Raw genomic sequence first — 22,428 nt, forward strand, 5'->3', positions numbered from 1 at the left:
TGGTTACAATGGGGTGAAGGTACACCATGGAGGAGATGACATGTAGCACTTGGCCACTACAGACTAGATAAACATAACTGCTTACAGTGATGTTTATGTAATAACTAACTACACTACTGGGTGAGAGAAGTAAGCAACAGAAATGATACATGTGTGTATAAAGATAAAATAAAAATACATGCTCATAAAACAATAACATATAGCTTTAAAGAACACCCTATGAACAGATAACATACATAACAGGAATTAGCTCTCTGTTGCCTCCCTCTCGCGAGAGGACCAGAATCACATCTAACTGCTGAACAATCATCAACAGGAAGACACTGGAACTCACCAAAAAAGATACTCCACATCCAAAGACAAAGGAGAAGCCACAATGAGACAGTAGGAGGGGCTCAATCACAATAAAATCAAATCCAAAACTGCTGGGGGGGGTGACTCACAAACTGGAGAACACTTGTACCACAGAAGTCCACCCACTGGACTGAAGGTTCTGAGGCCCACTTTAGGCTTTCCAACCTAGGGGTCCAGCAACAGGAGGAGGAATTCCTAGAGAATCAGACCTTGAAGGCTAGCAGGATTTGACTGCAAGAATTTGACGGGACTGGGGGAAACAGAGACTACACTCTTGTAGGGCACACACAAAGTAGTGTGTGCATCGGGACCTAGGGGAAGGAGCAGTGACCCCATAGGAGACTGAACCAGACGTACCTGCTAGCGTTGGAGGGTCTCCTGCAGAGGCCAGGGGTGGCTGTCTCTCACCGTGAGGAAAAGAACACTGGCATCAGAAGTTCTGGGAAGTACTCCTTGGGGTGAGCCCTCCCAGAGTCTGTCATTAGCCCCACCAAAGAGCCCAGGTAGGCTCCAGTGTTGGGTAACCTCAGGCCAAACAACCAACAGGGAAGGAACCCAGCCCCACCCATCAGCAGACAAACAGATTTAAGTTTTACTGAGCTCTGCCCACCAGAGCAACAGCCAGCTCTACCCACCACCAGTCCCTCCCATCAAGCCTCTTAGATAGTCTCATCCACCAGAGAGCAGACAGCAGAAGCAAGAAGAACTACAATCCTGCAGCCTGTGGAACAAAAACCACATTCACAGAATGACAGACAAGATGAAAACGCAGATGCCTATATACCAGATGAAGTAACAAGGTAAAACCCCAGAAAAATAATTAAATGAAGTGGAGATAGGCAACCTTCCAGAAAAAGAATTCAGAATAATGACAGTGAAGAGGATCCAGGACCTCGGAAAAAGAATGGAGGCAAAGATCGAGAAGATGCAAGAAATGTTTAACAAAGACCTAAGAAGAATTAAAGAACAAACAAACAGAAATGAACAATACAATAACTGAAATGAAAACTACACTAGAAGGAACCAATAGCAGAATAACTGAGGCAGAAGAACGGATAAGTGACCTGGAAGACAGAATGGTTGAATTCACTGCTGCAGAACAGAAGAAAAAAGAATGAAAAGAAATGAAGACAGCCTAAGAGACCTCTGGGACAACATTAAATGCAACAACATTCGCATTATAGGGATCACAGAAGGAGAAGAGAGAGAGAAAGGACCCGAGAAAATATGTGAAGAGATTATATTGGAAAACTTCCCTAACATGGGAAAGGAAATAGCCACACAAGTCCAGAAAGCACAGAGAGTCCCATACAGGATAAACCCAAGGAGAAACACACCGAGACACATAGTAATCAAATTGAAAAAAATCAAAGGCAAAGAAAACTTACTAAAAGCAGCAAGAGAAAAACAACAAATAACATACAAAGGAAAACCCATAAGGTTAACAGCTGATTTCTCAGCAGAAACTCTACAAGCCAGAAGGGAGTGGCATGACATATTTAAAGTGATGAAAGGGAAGAACCCACAACCAAGATCACCCACAAGGAGCTCATTCAGATTCGACAGAGAAATCAAAAGCTTTACAGACAAGCAAAAGCTAACAGAATTCAGCACCACCAAAACAGCTCTACAACAAATGCTAAAGGAACATCTCTAAGTGGGAAACAAAAGAGAAGAAAAGGACCTACACAAACAAACCCAAAACAATTAAGAAAATGGTAATAGGAACATACATATCAATAATTACCTTAAATGTGAATGGATTAAATGCTCCAACCAAAAGACACAGGCTCACTGAATGGATACAAAAACAAGACCCATATATATGCTGTCTACAAGAGACCCACCTCTTGTAGGGACACATACAGACTGAAAGTGAGGGGACAGAAAAAGTTATTCCATGCAAATGGAAATCAAAAGAAAGCTGGAGTAGCAATACTGATATCAGATAAAATAGACTTTAAAGAATGTTACAAGAGACAAGGAAGGACACTACATAATGATCAAGTGATTAATCCAAGAAGAAGATATAACAATTATAAATATATATGCACCCAACATAGCACCTAAATCCACAAAGCAACTGCTAACACCGATAAAAGAGGAAATCGACAGTAACACAATAATAGTGGGGGATTTAACACCTCACTTACACCAGTGGACAGATCATCCAAACAGAAAATTAATAAGGAAACACAAGCTTTAAATGACACAATAGGCCAGATAGATTTAATTGATACTTATAGGACATTCCATCCAAAAACAGCAGATTACACTTTCTTCTCAAGTGTGCACGGAACATTCTCCAGGGTAGATCACATCATGGGTCACAAATCAAGCCTCAGTAAATTTAAGAAAACTGAAATTGTATCAAGCACCTTTTCTGACCACAACACTATGAGATTAGAAATCAGTTACGGGAAAAAAACCGTAAAAAACACAAACATATGGAGGCTAAACAACACGTTACTAAATAACCAAGAGATCACAGAAAAAGTCAAAGAGGAAATCAAAAAATACCTAGAGACAAATAACAATGAAAACACGACCATCCAAAACCCATGGGATGCAACAAAAGCAGTTCTAAGAGGGAAGTTTATAGCAATACAAGCCTACCTGAAGAAACAAGAAAAATCTAAAACAATCTAACCTTACACCTAAAGGAACTAGAGAAAGTAGAACAAACAAAACCCAATGTTAGCAGAAGGAAAGAAATCATAAAGATCAGAGTAGAAATACATGAAATAGAAACAAAGAAAACAATGGCAAAGATCATTAAAACTAAAAGCTGGTTGTTTGAGAAGATAAACAAAATTGATAAACCATTAGCCAGACTCATCAAGACAAAGAGGGAGAGGACTCACATCAATAAAATAAGAAATGAAAAAGAAGTTACAACAGACACCACAGAAATACAAAGCATCATGAGAGATTACTACAAGCAACTCTATGCCAATAAAATGGACAACCTGGAAGAAATGGACAAATTCTTAGAAAGGTATAACCTTCCAAGACTGAACCAGGAAGAAATAGAAAATATGAACAGACCAATCACAAGTAATGAAATTGAAATTGTGATTAAAAATCTTCCAACAAAGTCCAGGACCAGATGGCTTCACAGGTGAATTCTATCAAACATTTAGACACAAGCTAACACCTATCCTTCTCAAACTCTTCCAAAAAATTGTGGAGGAAAACTCATTCTGTGAGGCCACCATCACCCTGATACCAAAACCAGACAAAGTTACTACAAAAAAAGAAAATTACAGACCAGTATCACTTGATGAATATAGATGCAAAAATCCTCAACAAAATACTAGCAAACAGAATCCAACAACACATTAAAAGACTCATACACCATGATCAAGTGGGATTTATCCCAGGGATGCAAGGATTCTTCAATATATGCAAATCAATCAGTGTGATACACCATATTAACAAACTGAAGAATAAAAACCATATGATCATCTCAATAGATGCAGAAAAAGCTGTTGACAAAATTCAACACCCACTTATGATAAAAACTCTCCAGAAAGTGGGCATAGAGGGAACCTACCTCAACATAATAAAGGCCATATAAAACAAACCCCCAGCAAACATCATTCTCAATGGTGAAAAACTGAAAGCATTTCCTCTAAGACCAGGAACAAGACAAGGATATCCACTCTCACCACTATTATTCAACATAGTTTTGGAAGTCCTAGCCACGGCAGTCAGAGAAGAAAAAGAAATAAAAGGAATACAAATTGGAAAAGAAGAAGCAAAACTGTCACTGTTTGCAGATGACATGATACTATATATACAGAATCCTAAAGATGCCACCAGAAAACTACTAGAGCTAATCAATGAATTTGGTAAAGTTGCAGGATACAAAATTAATGCACAGAAATCTCTTGCATTCCTATACACTAATGATGAAAAATCTGAAAGAGAAATTAAGGAAACACTCCCATTTGCCACTGCAACAAAAAGAATAAAATACCTAGGAATAAACCTACCTAGGGAGACAAAAGACCTGTATGCAGAAAACTATAAGACACTGATGAAAGAAATTAAAGGTGATACCAACAGATGGAGAGATATACCATGTTCTTGGATTGGAAGAATCAATATTGTGAAAATGACTATACTACCCAAAGCAATCTACAGATTCAATGCAATCCCTATCAAATTACCAACGGCATTGTTTACAGAACTAGAACAAAAAAACCTTAAAATTTGTATGTAGACACAAAAGAACCCGAATAGCCAAAGCAGTCTTGAGGGAAAAAAACGGAGCTGGAGGAATCAGACTCCCTCACTTCAGACTATACTAGAAAGCTACAGTAATCAAGACAATATGATACTGGCACAAAAACAGAAATATAGATCAATGGAACAGGATAGAAAGCCCAGAGATAAACCCACACACCTATGGCCAACTAATCTATGACAAAGGAGGCAAGGATATACAATGGAGAAAAGACAGTCTCTTCAATAAGTGGTGCTGGGAAAACTGGACAGCTACATGTAAAAGAATGAAATCAGAACATGCCCTAACACCATACACAGAAATAAACTCAAAATGGATTAGAGACCGAAACGTAAGACCGGACACTATCAAACTCGTACAGGAAAACATAGGAAGAACACTCTTTGACATAAATCCCAGCAAGATCTTTTTTGATCCACCTCCTAGAGTAATGGAAGTAAAACCAAAAATAAACAAATGGGACCTAATGAAACTTAAAAGCTTTTGCAAAGCAAAGGAAACTACAAACAAGACAAAAAGACAACCCTCACAATGGGAGAAAATATTTGCAAATGAATCAACGGACAAAGGATTAATCTCCAAAATGTATAAACAGCTCATGTGGCTCAACATTAAAAAAACAAACAAGCCAATCCAAAAATGGGCAGACCTAAAGAGACATTTCTCCAAAGAAGACATACAGATGGCCAAGAAGCACATGAAAAGCTGCTCAACATCACTATTAGAGAAATGCAAATCAAAACTACAATGAGGTATCACCTCACACCAGTCAGAATGGGCATCATCAGAAAATCTACAAACAACAAATGTTGGAGAAGGTGTGGACCAAAGGGAACCCTCTTGCACTGTTGATGGGAATGTAAATTGATACAGCCACTATGGAGGAGAGTATGGAGATTCCTTAAAAAATTAAAAATAGAATTACCATATGACCCAGCAATCCCACTCCTGGTCATATATCCAGAGAAAACCATAATTTAAAAAGACACATGCACCCCAATATTCATTGCAGCACTATTTACAATAGCCAGGTCATGGAAGCAACCTAAATGCCCATCAACAGATGACTGGATAAAGAAGATGTGGTACATATATACAATGGACTATTACTCAGCCATAAAAAGGAACGAAATTGGGTCATTTATAGAGGCATGGATGAATCTAGAGACTGTCATACAGAGTGAAGTAAGAAAGTGAAAAACAAATATCATATATTAATGCATATATGTGTAACCTAGAAAAATGATACAGATGAACCGGTTTGCAGGGCAGAAATTGAGATACAGATGTAGAGGACAAACGTATGGACACCAAGGGGGGAAAGCAGTGGGGGTGTGGGGTGGTGGTGGGATGAACTGGGAGATTTGGATTGACATATATACACTAATATATATATAATGGATAAAAGAACCTGCTGTATAAAATAAAATAAATAAAATTCAAAAAAAATTCCCCTCTGTGAACCTATGAAACTAGAAAATAATCAATACTAAAAATTAAAATGTTTTCACTGAAAAAACAAACAAATAGGAATTAGATTGCTTGCGAAAGTATAGGGATTAAATTAAATCAATAAACCAAGAGGAAATGTGTCTTTAAAAATAATGTTGTTGGGCTTCCCTGGTGGCTCAGTGGTTGAGAGTCTGCCTGCCGATGCAGGGGACACGGGTTCGTGCCCCGGTCCAGGAAGATCCCATGTGCCGCAGAGCAGCTGGGCCCGTGAGCCATGGCCGCTGAGCCTGCACGTCCGGAGCCTGTGCTCCACAACGGGAGAGTCCACAACAGTGAGAGGCTGGCGTACCGCAAAAAAAATAAAATAAAAAATAATAATAGCATTATTAATATAAATTAACAGATACTGCTTTAAAAATCATAGGAAATGAAATATCCCTTTAAGGGAAAATACAAGAATATAATTTTATGTTATATCTTATCTCAAATTCTTTCTTTCTGCTTTTTATTTTTGCAAATTATCTAAACTACTATGACTTCTGGACCTAACTGATCCTTCCCTTAATATATGAAATCTTTGCCCTTCATCAATAAAGGACCATCTATGTTCACTTCTACTTGCTATAGTAGAAGTTTGTGTCTTTCAGTCAGCTGAACTATTGTACTATTTATCTTTGAATGTTTTATTTTACATTTATTCCTGACCTTCCTATGTCTCTACCTCACCTAATTGCAAAAGGAATTAAATCCAAATATTGAAGATTATCTCTCCCCTTCACCCCGCCCTTTCCAGAGCTGTGTTTTTGTTAATCAAGATAACCTTGGTATCTGTCTATAAATGATTGAAGTGGGGAGCCCCCCACATTTCAAGAGTACTGCTTCTCTTTCACCCAAAACAGCCATTAAAGGGTCATCCCTGACCAGTTCACTTTCTAAGTGTTTCATGAAGATAACTTCTTAAATTAACTTAAAAAAATATGTAGACATTTAACAGTTACCTAGGGACAGGGATTAAGTAAAGATAATACTAAATCCACTGAGAACTATGGATATGAGAACACCCAGAAAGCAGGTCATGGATTATTATTTCAGTTTTAAAGAGAAAACTGAGAATCTAGGGACGATGACTTGCTCAAAGTTAAATTTTAAAAATGGCAGAGTTGGGACCTAAATACATCTACCTTGTGAAATCTACCTTGAAATCCAGGATATTTTCCAACTTGCTATACTAGTAATAAAACTTCTGTGTTGCAAGACACTGAGAGATTTGGCTGGTTATGTGTATTTGTTTCATTAGAATGTAGCAGCAGTTAATTAACTATTTTCCAAAGAAGTGGTTAATATGAAATGACTTTGAGGGGAGGAAAGCAAAGAGAAGCATCTGATGGAAAGCTTTATATTGTACCTGAAAGTCCCCATGTTTGAAGAGAAGTTCCATTTTGCAGTGAATGGTTTGTGCTAAAGACACTCTGCTTACCTCCTCAAAGCCTAAGATGGATGTCTGGAGAATGCACAGACACTTACCACTGCCTCTGAAATTCCAGCCACAATTGAGTCCTGGATGTGGGAGGAAGATCATCTTGCTGTGGCTTTGGGTTAGAAGTAGGAGAATTCAGATGGAGGGAGTATCAACACCAAGACGGTAGAACAGGAGAACTGAGCCTCTATCCCCACACAAAGACCTGCCAGAAGAGAGTAGGATGATATATTCAAAGTGCTGAAAGAAAAAAACTGCCAACCGGACTACTTTACCTGGCAAGGTTTTCCTTTAGAAATTAAGGTGAGATAAAAAGACTTTCCCAAACAAACAAAAAAAGTTGAAGTAGTTCATCACAAGACTTTCCTTACAATAAGTGCTGAAAGGAGTCCTTCAAGCTGAAAAGAAAGTATGATAACTACTAACATGAAAACATATGAAAATGTACAACACACTGGCAAAGGTAAGTATATAGTCAGATTCAGAATACTCTAATAGTATATAATATGGTGATGTGTTAAACACTTAACTCTAGGATAAAGGTTAAAGGACAGAAGTATTTTAAATAGCTACAGCTACAGTAATTTGTTCATGGATACACAATATTAAAAAAAAAATCATGACATCAAAAACAAACTATAGGGCTTCCCTGGTGGCGCAGTGGTTGAAAATCTGCCTGCCGATGCAGGGGACACAGGTTCGAGCCCTGGTCTGAGAAGATCCCACATACCGCGGAGCAACTAGGCCCATGAGCCACAACTACTGAGCCTGCGTGTCTGGAGCTTGTGCTCCGCAACAAGAGAGCCCGCGACAGTGAGAGACCTGTGCGCTGCAATGAAGAGTGGCCCCCGCTCACCACAACTAGAGAAAGCCCTCGCACAGAAACGAAGACCCAACACAGCCAAAAATAAATAAATAAATAAAATTTAAAAAAACAAACTATAACACACCATTGTAAAGCAATTATACCCCAATAAAGATGTTAAAAAAAATACTATAGACAGGAGGAGTAAAAGGGTAGAGTTTTGTATGCAATTAAAGTTAAGTTGTTGTCAGCTTAAAATTAGACTGTTATATCTATTATATGTTTCAAGTAAGCCTCGGGGTAACCACAAAGCAAAAACCTATGGTAGGACTTCCTGGTGGCGCAGTGGTTAAGAATCCCCCTGCAAATGCAGGGGACACGGGTTCAAGCCCTGGTCCGGGAAGATCCCACACGCTGCTGAGCAACTAAGCCCATGCACCACAACTACTGAGCCTGGGCTCTAGAGCCCACAAGCCACAACTACTGAGCCCACATGCTACAACTACTGAAGCCCGTGAGCCTAGAGCCTGTGCTCTGCAACAAGAGAAGCCACTGTGATGAGAAGCCCGTGCACTGCAACAAAGAGTGGCCCCCACTCGCTGCAACTGGAGAAAGCCCGCGAGTAGCAATGAAGACCCAATGCAGCCAAAACTAAATAAATAAATTGATTTAAAAAAATAAAAAAGAACCTATGGTAGATAGGTAGAGATAAAGAGAAGGGAATTAAAGCATACCACTATGGAAAGTCATCAGTTTAAAAGGAAGACATTAAGAGAGGAAGAAATGAACAAAGTAAGTACAAAACAGCAAGAAAACAATTAACAAAGTGGCAATAGTAAGTTGCTAACTATCAATAATTATTTTAAGTGAAAATGGCTCCAAGTGAAGGTATGGAAATGGATATTCCATGCAAATAGAAAACAAAATAGAGCAGGAGTAGCTATACTTATATCTGGAAAAAAATAGACTTTAAGTCTAAACTGTAACAAGAAACAAAGAAGGTCATTATGTGGTGATAAAGGGATCAATTCATTAAGAGGATATGATAATTTTAAACACATATACACCCAACATCCGAGCATCTAAATACATTAAGCAAATACTAACAGATCTGAAGGGAATAATATAGATAATAGTACAATAATAGTAGGGAACTTGAATACCACACTTTCTACAATGGATAGATTATCCAGGCAGAAAATCAATAAGGAAACATTGGACTGGATTATACTTTATATCAGATAGACCTAACAGGCATATACAGAACATTCCATGCAACAGCAGGAAAATACCTATTCCTCTCAAGTGCACACAGAACATTCTCTAGGATAGGTCATATGTTAGGTCACAGAACAAGTCTTAGCGAATTTTAAAAGAGTGAAATCATACTAAGTATCTTTGATGACCACAGTGGTGTGAAATTAGAAATCAGTAACAGAAGGAAAATTGGAAAATTCACAAATGTGTGGAAACTAAACAACACATTCCTGTATAACTAATGGATCAAAGAGGAAATCAAAGAGAATCAAAAGTTATCTTGAAACACACAAAAATGGACACACAGCATAACAAAACATGGGATGCAGCAAAAGCAGTGCTGAGGCAAATTTAGAGCAATAAATGCATACATTAAAAAAAACCCTCTAATAAACAACCTAACTTTACAGCTTAAGGAACTAGAAAATGAATAACAAACTAACCCCAAAGTTAGGATAACAAAAATCAGAGCAGAAAGAAATGAAATAGATAATAGAAAAGCAATAGAAAAGATCAACAAAACTAACAGTTGGTTTTTTAAAAAGATTTTAAAAATTGACAAACCTTTAGACTTACCAAGAAAAAAAGAGAGAGGACTCAAATAAATAAAATTATAAATGAAAGAGAAGACATTATAGCTGATACCACACAAATACAAACCATCACAAGAGACTACTATGAACAATTATATGCCAACAAATTGGACAACCTATAAGAAATGAGTAAGTTCCTAGAAGCATACAACCTACCAAGACTAAACATGAAAAAATAGAAAATCTGAACATACCAATAATGAGTAAGAAGATTGGATCAGTAAACCAAAACCTCTCCAAAAAGAAAAGCCCAGTCCCAGATGGTTTCACTGGTGAATTCTTCGAAACATTTAAAGAAGAATTAACACCAGTTCTCAAACTCATCCAAAAAATTGAAAGCCCGCCCTCACTCCCCACCCAAAAACTGGTATCTGAGAGACATTACCTGTCATAGCTGCCTTTTCACAAGGTCCCACCTCCCAGACTCACCATGGGACTTGGGGCAAGTGACAATCCTGCTTTCTGGTCATCTGTTTCTGTTTGCTTTTTTTTTTTGGCTGCATCAGGTCTTAGTTGTGGCATATGGGCTCTTCATTGAGATGCGCGGGCTTTTCTCTAGTTGTAGCACATGGGCTTCTCTCTAGTTGTGGCACGTGGGTTCCAGAGCGCTTGAGCTCTGCAGTTTGTGGCACACAGGCTCTCTAGGTGTGGCGTGCAGGCTCAGTAGTTGCGGCACTTGTGGCGCACAGGCTTAGTTGTCCCACAGCATGTGGGATCTTAGTTCCCTGACCAGGGACTCATCATTTGTATCTGAATATCTGATTTACTGATTTAGGGAATCTATCACTCCTAAACTCATTTTATGCAGCCACTACCCTGATACCAAAGCTAGATAAGGATACTGCAAGAAAAGAAAACTATAGGCCAATATCCCTGATGAACATAGATACAATAATCCTCAGCAAAATACTAGCAAACCAATTTCAACAGCACATTAAAAGGATCATACACCATGAGCAAGTGGGATTTATCCCTGGGAGCGAGGGTGGTTCAACATATGCAAATCAATGAATGTGATACACCACATTAATGAAATAAAAGATAAAAATCATTGTCTTTTCAATAGATGCATAAAAAGCAGCAGACAAAATTCAACATTCTTTCATAATAAAAACTCTCAACCAAATTGGGTATAGAAGGAACATACTTCAACATAATAGAAGCCATATATGACAAACCCACAGCTAACATCATTCATACTCAACAGTAAGAAGCTGAAAGATTTCCCTGTAAGATGAGAAATAAGACAAGGGTTTCTTAACATGATCCTGTACTTGTATGTAAAAAATCCTAAAGACTCCACCAAAAAAAAAAAATGGCTAGTAATAATAAATGAATTCAGTAAACTTTCAGGATAAAAACTAAGATCTATATACCAAAAACAGTAAGATCTGATGAAACAAATTGAAGAAGACACAAATAAATGGAAAGACAGTCCACATTCATGTATCAGAAGAGTTAATATTGTTAAAACATCCACACTATTCAAAGTCACTGATAGGTTCAATGCAATCCCTCTCAGAATTCCAATGGCATTTTTCACAGAAATAGAAAAAAAATCCTAAAATTCAGTGGGATTACCAAAGACCCTGAATAGCCATAGCAATCTTGAGCAAGAACAAAGCTGGAGGCTTCACACATCCTTAGTTCAAATATTACAAAGCTGTAGTAATCAAGAGTATGGCATTGGCATAAAAACAGACACATAGACCAATGGAACAGAATTGAGAGCCCAGAAATAAACCCTCACATATATTGTCAACTAATATTTGACAAGGGAGTCAAGAATACTCAATGGGCTAACAATAATCTCTTTGATAAATGGTGTTGGGAAAACTGGACATTTATTCATATGCAAAAGAAAGAAACTGGACCCCTACCTTATACCACTCACAAAAATTAACTGGAAATGTATTAAGAGCTTAAATGTAAGAATTGAAACTATAAAACTCTTAGAAGAAAACAAAGAAAAAAAGCTCCTTGACTTTGGTCTTCACAATTAATTTTTTGGATATGACAACAAAAGAAAAAGCAACAAAGGCACAAATAAGCAAGTGCTGCGGCTTCCCTGGTGGCACAGTCGTTAAGAATCCACCTGCCAATGCAGGGGATACAGGTTCGAGCCCTGGTCCGGGACGATTCCACATGCTGTGGAGCAACTGGGCCCGTGCGCCTCAACTGCTGAGCCTGCGCTCTGGAGCCCGTGAGCCACAACTGCTGAGGCCCGCATGCCTGGAGCCCACTCTCCGCAACAGGGGAGGCCACCACAGTGAGAGGCCCGTGCACCGCAACAGAGAGTAGCCCCTGCTTGCCGCAACTGGAGAAGGTCCGCGTGCAGCAACGAAGACCCAACACGGCCAAAAATTAAAAATAATAATAAATAACTAAATTTATTAAAAAATAAAAGCAAGTGCAATGACATCAAACTAAAAACTTTTGCACAGCCAAAGAATCAACAAAGTGAAAAGGCAACCTATGAAATACAAGAAAATATTTGCAAACCATATATCTGATAAGGGGTTAATATCCAAAGTATATATGGAGCTCATACAATTCAATAGCAATAAATAAGTGAATAAATTAACTTAATTTAAAAATAGGAAAAGGGGGGCTTCCCTGGTGGCGCAGTGGTTGGGAGTCTGCCTGCCGATGCAGGGGATGCGGGTTCGTGCCCCGGTTCGGGAGGATCCCACATGCCGCAGAGCGGCTGGGCCCGTGAGCCGTGGCTGCTGGGCCTGCGCGTCTGGAGCCTGTGCTCCGCAGCGGGGCAGGCCACAGCAGTGAGAGGCCCGCATACCGCAAAAAAAAAAAAAAAAAATAGGAAAAGGACCAGAATAGATATTTTTCTAAAGAAGACATACAAATAGCCAACAGGTACATGGGAAGGTTCTCAACATCACTAATCATCAGGGAAATGCAAAGCAAAACCACACCGAGATATCACTTCACATGTGCTAAAACAGCTTGCATCAAAAAGACAAGAGATAACAAATTAGTGAGGGTACGGAGAAAGCGATCTATTTGCACTGTTGATGGGAATGTGAATTGATGCAGCTGCTATGGAAAACAGTATGGAGGTTCCTCAAGAAAGTAAAAGCAGAACTACCATGTGATCCAATAATCCCACTTCTGGGTATATATCCAAAGAAAACAAAATCACTATCTTGAAGAGGTATCTGCACGCTCATGTGCACTGCAGCACTAGTTACAATAGCCAAGACAAGGAAACCACCTCGGCGTCCAGTGACAGATGAATCGACAAAGAAAATGTGGTATATACATACAACAGAACATTATTCAGCCATGAAAAAGAAGGCTCAACGTGGGTGAAACTTGAGAGCATTATGCTGAGACAGAGAAAGAGAAATACAATATGATCTCACTTATACGTGAAATCTAAAAACATTGAACTCTCTATATGAGATGATGGATGTTAACTAAACCTATTGTGGTAATCATTTCACAATACATGTAAGTCAGACTATCATGCTGTACACCTTAAACTGATACAGTGAGGTTTGTCAATTATTTACAATAAAACTGGAAAAACAGTTGTTGAACTCATAGAAACAGTAGATTGATGGTTAACAGGGGCTGGGAGATAGAGGAGATGGAATGATGTTGGTCAAAAGGTACAAGCTTCCAGATGTATATCCATCTGATATACAGCATGATTACTACAGCTAACAATACTGTATTGTATACTCAAAATTTTCTATGAGAGTAAATCTTAAATGTTCTCATCGTAACAACAAAAATGGTAGTTACGGGAAGTGAAGGATATATTATTGTGGTAAACATTTCACAATATATATGTGTATCAAATCGTCACATTGCCTTAAACTTATACAATGTTATATGCCGATTGTATCTCAATAAAGTTTGGAAAAAGTAAATAGGAGAATTCAGTCTCCATTGGAGTATCTAGTTTGAGGATTCTATACCTGTATAATCCACATATTCTCAAATGTAAATAAGTTTGCATGTTTACGTATAAATCAGTTTAGTTACTTAAATGTTTTCCTTAATTTAAAATTTTTCTTGTGGGAATGCTGATAATTTTAGTTTGGAAAGATTTTAATAGAGTATGACTCATTTAAATAGCTTTTATCTTATATAGCAGCTCTAAACACTTTCTCACAACCTCCTTATCCAGTATACTGTTGGACAGGCTATAACTTCCTAAGAATTTTTTTTTAAGTATTCCACATGGACTCATTTGGAACTCTCTCCTTTTAGTAATGTTAAATAATGAATACCTAATATTTCTCATTCTTTAGAGGATGCATTAAAATCTTTTTTATTACTGTTCCATGGATAAAATCTTTCAGTGTTTTAAATTTATTATAAAAATGCTAAATTAAAATGGCAACTACCTTATTTGTAGATACACAGAAGTCTTGGTTTTTTCTTTATATATCTATAAAATAACATGGCTAAATTGTTCATTTTTCTTCATTAACAACAGTGTTCTAGATATAGCAGTTTGTTCTAAGAGAAAAGTAATTCATTATAGAATACTGGCAAGTAGAAAAACAGTATGAAAAAGAAAATTTAAACCACCTACCTATTATTCCACCACCCAGAGAGAACTATCTTCCCAATATTGCATTTCCTTATGGTAGCACAGGCATAACTCTGTACCTGTGTACCATTCAACACAGTTTTATACATATGTTAGATGATGAGGGGACAAATCCAGAGTTAAATAACTACTGCCTCATAGTGTGTATTGTTTAGAAGTCCATTTCATCTCCTTTATTTTTTTTAACCTTCACTAATTCTGTAAGGAACATCTTTTTTCCTCACGGGTTTTAAACATGAAACCACAGCTTCACAGAAGTATAGTTACAACATTCGCAGTTGCAACATTAGCAAATCGCAGAGCCCAGACTCATACTCAATTCTCCCGGCATCTCAAACCCCAGCGTTCTTCCATCAGCAATCCAGCTACCTCAAGCATTTGGATTCCTGCTACAATTTGTCCTTTTGACTAAATTAAAAATCATTCTAAAAGTTTGCCTTAAAACACCCTCAGAGTGTTACTAAATTAAGGCTAAATCTCAAGTATAAATTTTCAAGCAATTAGTTTTGGTTTTGCCAGAGCAGAACACCCCTCAGATGATGCCGAATAAAAACTATTTACACACTACCATAGTGCGTTTCTTGTAAAAACGTTGGGTCTGTAGCAGTGATTTGCTAATCAGATTCAGAATTTGATTTGAAATGTCTCCGGCAGGCAGCCAATCCAGTTATGAAAGAACAGAAGCAAAAAAACCAGAGCCCTGGTGAGTCTCCTCCAGAAGCTAGCTGGGTCCTTTGCTCTCGTTAGCAAACTGGTTCCATAGGAAATCACTGTAATTGCTCCTAAAATAAAATATCATAGTTAATTTTTTCAATAAATTATTGGACTGTACTAGACACAAAACATGTACATTTTGGAATCTAGAGTTATAAAATATTCTGACATGTTTTAATATAAACAGGAACATTTCCAATGATTGCTTGGATCGAAAATGTTTTTCCACTTGACATTTGTTTATACTTCCTAGGAAAGAAAGTCTATTTATGGATAACGGAATAACACAAATAAACATCAGAGAGAGCTGAAAAATCAGCTTTGATTATGCATGAAAATCTACAATGTCATTGTGTACTCTTATGCTGTATTCTGATTGCCTGTTTATTTTTACAGAACTGCTGGCGAGCCTATGGAAGAGGAGCCAGCCTTGTGAAGCGCCAAGTCCTCCCCAGCCTTCCCCACCCCCGATATTTCCTGTGTGTGACATCATTGCATATCCCCCCGCCACCCCAGCACCCTCAGACATGTCTTGTCTGCTGCCTGGGTGGCACAGATTCCATGGAACATAAACACTGGGCACAAAATTCTGAACAGCAGCTTCACTTGTTCTTTGGATGGACTTGAAAGGGCATTAAAGATTCCTTAAAAGTAACCGCTATGATTCTAAAGTTACAATAAACCACGATTGGAAGAAACTGCTCCCAGAGTGCTTTTAATATGCTGGGTGACCCACTCCCAGGCCCAAAGTATGAACTAGAAACACCCAGTACAACGTTAGATACTGTTAATTACAGATGGTATGACAGCCAGCGAAATTTTGGGCAAAACCTGAGAAATCTCATTCCTGACATTCTGATCAGTTTTTTTATTGGGAACTTTTTCGTCACACAGTCTTAAATTGTTTACAGGATTTGCTTTCAGCTATGAAAGGATAGCAATTCCCGACAGATCACGGGGTTTTTTTTTTTGTTTTGTTTTGTTTGTTTTTGGCCTTTGTTTTAACATATGGTTCAACTCTTGCTAGGAAGAGTCCAAGATGGAGGAACGAGGATGAGGCTTTTTTCAGTGGAATAAACCACAGTGTATCTCAAAGTCCAATGCCAAAGTAACCTCACACATTTTATGTAATGGTGCAATATTTTATATCACATTTTTTGAGAAAAATTACCCTGTTTCCCTAACATCCCTCTCTGTGTTCTCACACACAGGAGATTTGCAGTTGATTTAGGATGAAGTCTCCTTCCTCCCTCATACATCCCTTGCTCTGGTGACAGTAGCTCTGAGCATATGTTCCATGGAGGATTTTCAGTGTCTTTGAAAAGTGCATAACTTTTCAAAGGCCATCTTAATTTGTTCCAAATCTATCAAGAACTTATTCTCTCACTTTTATTTTTCTGCTTTCCATCACTTCCTTTCTTCTTGCCTTTCATCCTTCCTTCCTACAAAAAAAAAAGACGAGGATTACCCATAATCTCCCCAATTACTCAGGAGCTTTGAGGACTCAGTTTATTTTCTTGCTTCCCAGGTTAACACAGCTGCTTGGTCTGATGTGTTCTTTTAGCTGTAAAACCATTGAGGGCTTAAACAATGTTACTGAATTTTCTAGATCTTTGAAATGTGTTAATGAAGGCATTGCTTATTTGAAGTCACCTTGAATTGAGTTATCCTTGAAGTTGTGCCTTCACGTGAAAAAAACAACACGAACTTTAACCTTTACACATGTTGCCTTAGTGTTAAAGGCTAAAAATATAGGACATTTATTTCTGAGATTAAAAGCAACTTACTAAATATAAGTAGGTTATCCCCTTACCTCTCCAACTTCTATTTCAATGTATAACTCAGACACCTAAAGACATTGATATAGAATACCTCGCAGTATTTAATATCTGACAATGCTTTCAAAAGAGTTGATGTTTCTTTTTATATATTTTCCTAACTCAAAGGATATATTAAAGCCATAAGTGAAGATTGTCATGCTTTTATTCAAAAATCTGAAAGAAACCTTAATTAAAACAAGGTTTTAGGGAAGGCCATGATATGAAAGATATGGGACAATATGGTTTTAGTTAAAGAGGACTCCAACCTGTAAATCAAAGATGAAAGATTTCACTCAAGTACAATTATATAACTCCCTTTTGTTATACAGTCAGACCATATTTTTCATGCATTTGGTTTTTTTAGGATTACCATTTTAATTTTAAAGACTTTTATTACATATACAAAAATGGCTCAATACTTGGTTTAACATCTTAGAAATTTGAGACACCCTTTGAAATAGGAAATCTGAAATGGAATGTAACTCAGTATTAGTTAAAAAATTACTTTCATTGCATAAGGGTAAGGTCAATCTAGATTCACAATAGTAATGAATTTTTTCCATGAGATTTTTAGAGAAATTCATGCCAATCATATTTGCTAGCTCTTGTTGTTTTTGCTGTAATTACTTGAGGAGATTTTACTTAAGGAAACCAAAGGCTTAAAAACAGAAGACAACCCCCACCCTTTAAAAAGGAAAGCTATAACATACGGTAAGTGGAAACATAATTGTGACTTTTTAAAATCAACTTTTTATTTAATTATTTAAAATCAATAATTACAATTCTCCATTATTCCTCTCAGTCCTCCCAGATAGTTTTTAGATTTTGAATAAGAAAATGAAACAGTATAATGCAAACATACTAATTTACTGAAGTTTCCTGCAGTTATTTTACCACATACTTAGGCATAGCCATCAATCTGATAAAGCCAAATCAGTAGGACATCTCCAAGGTTATTTAGATTTAAAATATGACACATTAATGAGTTAATCACACATCCTTCCAAGTGATATGGTACCCAATTGGTTGCAGTTAGAGTCTTTAGGATACATACAGAGACAGATAAACTATGGAGAGGATTAATCACAGCTGAATGTAGTTGTAAGAACAGAATGCCAGCGCTTTTTGATTATATCGTTACAAGATGTAATGTGGCCCTCAGGGACAGAATGGAGGCTTTTGGAGAATATCAACACTTCTTTTGAAATAGAACAGTACTTTTTAAAAGGGTAGTTTCACTTGGTATAGTTTTCTTCACTTATACATTTAATTTTTATTGCTCACAATAGTTCCCTGTAAGAGTCTGTTAGAAAAACTCCTCTTTAAGCATTACCAATAATATCTCTCTTTCTGATCCATGCTTTGAAGGATAATCACATAGGCTTTCTCACAATCTCATAATAACTCATATATGAGGAATAAAAATAAAGGTTTTTGAGAACTCTATAACTAAACAATGCCAGGACTTTAATAAGATTGGATAATAAGTCCAAAAAGAAAACGTAAGAAAATTTTCTGTTATATAGTACAATCTGGGGTTGTATATTACATTGAAAACCAGACAGTTTTATTAAATAGTAAGTAAAATGGACCTCAAATGGTAATAGAGGCTATTTAATCATTGCTTAGTAAATGAGAACATCTTGAGATGAAACATTTTAAAATATTTTAACAAATTTACAACAACAGTGGAGACAGAAGTCAGCTTTTGGAGAAAACAGAGATACTTATGAAAAACTATTGTAAATCGCATTTCCATTATCAATTGTAGGAACTGAAATCTTGCCTTCAGTTTTGACTGTAACGCTTTGCAAAATTCTCCCACACCTCTCACTGGCAACATGGTAGATTTAAAAGCAGGACAACATCTCCTCACAGGAACATTTCAGAAACTATAGGGCTGGTCTTGCCCAACAATTCAGTACTGTCCTATTTCCAAAGGTCATTCTCATAGCTTTGTGGATTTACTAGGTTTCTTTACAGATTCCATATGGAAGTAAAATAAAATGATCAGTGGAAGTTCTCCTGGGAGAAATTTTCTCTCCAATCAGCACTTTTATACTTATTTTTTGTCCTAGCATTTATGTTTAAGACAATTTATTTAAATATTTTTTACTGTTGATCTTTAGAAAGTTTACTCTCAGTTTGTCTCAGTGGAAGTATTAAATGCCTAATAACCACAAAAACAAACAAGCCAAAGTTTTCTGTCTTAAAAGTGATTCATTCGGAGCTTGAAATAATCACTCTGTCAAGAGTTGGACATTGTCACTTCTAGCAGCATCTATCTTAACATTCTTTTCCTGCTTCAGGAATGAAATCACTTGACTTACTGAGAAAAGAGAAGAAAACAAAAAAGAAAAGAAGATGTAGGAAGCAACACACCTGTTCAACCATTCCATAAAGAGGGCATTTTCACCTCCAAAAGAAATGAAAACCAGATGATGTATGCTAAGAAATGAAGGCATTTTATTGTTGTCTTCAAAACTGATCATCAGCATGGTCACGATCATCATCAAATGTGTCTTGTGTTCACAAAGGACACAAGTATATTTTGGTCTCCAGCAGTATTTTGTACTATTCACTGCCTTTTTAATGAAGGATCGTAAGTATTACATCACCTTCATCAACACCCTCACTAAAATATGTAAGTGCCTATGTGTGGCTTCTTTCCTGGTCATATTTACATTGAAAATCATAGCCCCTGCCTCCTACCAACTTGCTTTTACTCCATCAATGCTTCATGAAGCACGGCACGATTGTCATGTGACCAGAGTATAAATTTTTTTTTTTTTTTTTTTTTTTTTTTTTGCTATAAGTGGGCCTCTCACTGTTGTGGCCTCTTCCGTTGTGGAGCACAGGCTCCGGACGAGCAGGCCCAGCGGCCATGGCTCACGGGCCCAGCCGCTCCGCGCCATGTGGGGTCTTCCCGGACTGGGGCACGAACCCGTGTCCTCTGCATCAGCAGGCAGACTCTCAACCACTGCGCCACCAGGGAAGCCCCAGAGTATAAATTTTTTAGATGAACACGGTATACTCACACAGGGCTGTAGAACTTGATTTCTCCAAATCAACTGCAGTTTGTTGTTTTTTTCTATGATACACCTGGCAGGTTTTATGTGATCGTTTATGCAACACCTGAGTCAGTTATTAATATCCTGGAAATAGTTGGGTCAGACAATTGAACCTTAGACTCTTGATCTGGGGCTGCTTCGACTTGACCTCAATGACAGGGTAATAGGGTTGTAACAGGGTTGAAACAATTTCTCAAACCATCTTAATTCTCAAACTGGAACACTTAGTAACTATGTGGTGAATTCACCGTACAGTGCCAATCTTTCTAACCAATAATTTCCTTTCCACCCCTCTCTCCTTCCCTTATCCAACTGCCAATACAAAATTGCCGTATCTAAACTATCAGAATAATTTCTTAAATCTCTACTTTATGTTTCCTAAGTTGAAGCAACCTTGGCAACTTATTTTCTGAGACATCACTAGGTATGCTTTCTTTGTGCCATTTTATATAAACACTCTAGTAGATACTTTTTATCTTCTTTTTTATCTCTTTCTTTCAAGAACCACTTGACTTTTCGCTACTCTTATCTTAAAAGATAAATCAGGTTAATGTGTTTTGGCCTACAGTTTTGGACCTGGCATTTGTTTCATTAATACAGAATTTTTTTGTCTCAAATATAGTTTTCCACAGTTCTTGGTACTACCTAATTATCTTGTGCGTTATCACATAGAAGATTGTATGTAGACTTCTCCTGCCCTCTGGATGATGTTTTATGAGTCAAACCCACAAGCATAAATTCCAACCATAAGAAAAAAATGACAAAAGAGAAATTTTTAAATCAATATAATTTGGAAGTAAGATATTTCCAGACTATTCAAAGAAAATGGAAGTGCTTTTATTTTTCTGTTTGGGCCTTAGGTACATTAGAGCCAAATGTTGCAACATCAAATAAAATAAGGAGGGTCAAATGTGTTGTGGGACATTGTGGCCATGCCCTTTAGGCTTCATTGTGGTGCCCTTTCTTGGAGTTGGCATTTTATGACATTTGATAGAGATCTTGCAACAATATCTGGCTGTTGCTTTTACTAACTTAAGTAGAAATGGAACAAGTTTTTAAAACATAAGAATTAAGAATTCTAAAATCTGAGGAGGAATGGCACTTCCTTACGTGTGCAAAGATTTGTTTTTAGATAAAAAATCTGCATATGCTCTTTCTAAATTGTAAGTTGCCTAAACTCTTTCTGGGTAAGCAGAGCTGGGTTCTATGAAACTGTCCTTTCAGTGGTGACTGGGTATAACAGGCATGTTGTTAGAAGTGAGTGATCATTTTGTAGATTATAGCCTCGGCAGTTTGTGTCATTTGAAAGCAAATATACTGATATTTTTAAGTAAGGTGGGCAGAGCAGGCGGAAAACCAATATTTACCACTCTTGTGATTAAACACTCTAGACCTGGCTTGTTGATGTATATGCCAATAATCTGGAGTTTCTGGCTTAGTGTAAAATTAAAATGTTTTTTATATTGTGGTCTGATATCTGTTTCTGTAATAAGATCAGTTTGTTGTCCTCTGTGCACCAGTGGTTTTGCCCTTAATTTTTTTGGCTAGCATTCCCCAAAATCTATCATCCAGAGCTGCTGAAAAAAATACGTGTTGCCAAACTTCTTAAAATCGTGCTGCCAGTGATGTTTTCCCAGAGGTGAAAAATAATTATCCAATAAAGGATTAATACCTAATAACAATACCATTGTTGAACATGCTCATGGACTGTTCACCTTCTATCTGATTCCTTTTTTTGTATTTGAAAATATCGAATGGAAAATTCAATGGCGTGTTCCAGATTATTGCTGATGTTGTTAATGTCATGATTCTCCTTAAGAGTGTGAAAGATCTCCTTTTGTCTTGTGTTTTCTACTGAATTAGACTTTCCTCTAGTCCTAGTGTGAATAAAAGCTATTTGAAATAAAGGTGTTCTTATTTTTCTACCTCTTTGGTGCCTACCATTAGACTCTGAATACTAGTTATTTGACAAAATTTGTTGAATAAATATTACTAATTATAAATTAGTGTGACACTGTTCCACTTTCAAAAAATTAAAAGGTTACTTG

At 37.2% G+C, this 22,428-nt stretch overlaps 1 protein-coding gene across 5 annotated transcripts in view; it reads left to right on the forward strand.

Annotated features, from left to right (window-relative positions):
* The window catches only part of HDAC9 (histone deacetylase 9), an 825,073-nt gene extending 804,997 nt beyond the window's left edge, over positions 1–20,076 (forward strand). For all 5 annotated transcript variants that reach the window (XM_032642337.1, XM_032642308.1, XM_032642307.1 and 2 more), the window contains one exon: positions 15,886–20,076. In XM_032642337.1, coding sequence (XP_032498228.1) covers positions 15,886–15,925 — 40 coding nt within the window. In that variant the 3' untranslated portion in view covers positions 15,926–20,076. The remainder of the gene's footprint in view (positions 1–15,885) is intronic.
* Positions 20,077–22,428: the final 2,352 nt, after the last annotated feature.

Source organism: Phocoena sinus, chromosome 9 (genome assembly GCF_008692025.1).
Source record: "Phocoena sinus isolate mPhoSin1 chromosome 9, mPhoSin1.pri, whole genome shotgun sequence".
Taxonomy (NCBI): domain Eukaryota; kingdom Metazoa; phylum Chordata; class Mammalia; order Artiodactyla; family Phocoenidae; genus Phocoena; species Phocoena sinus.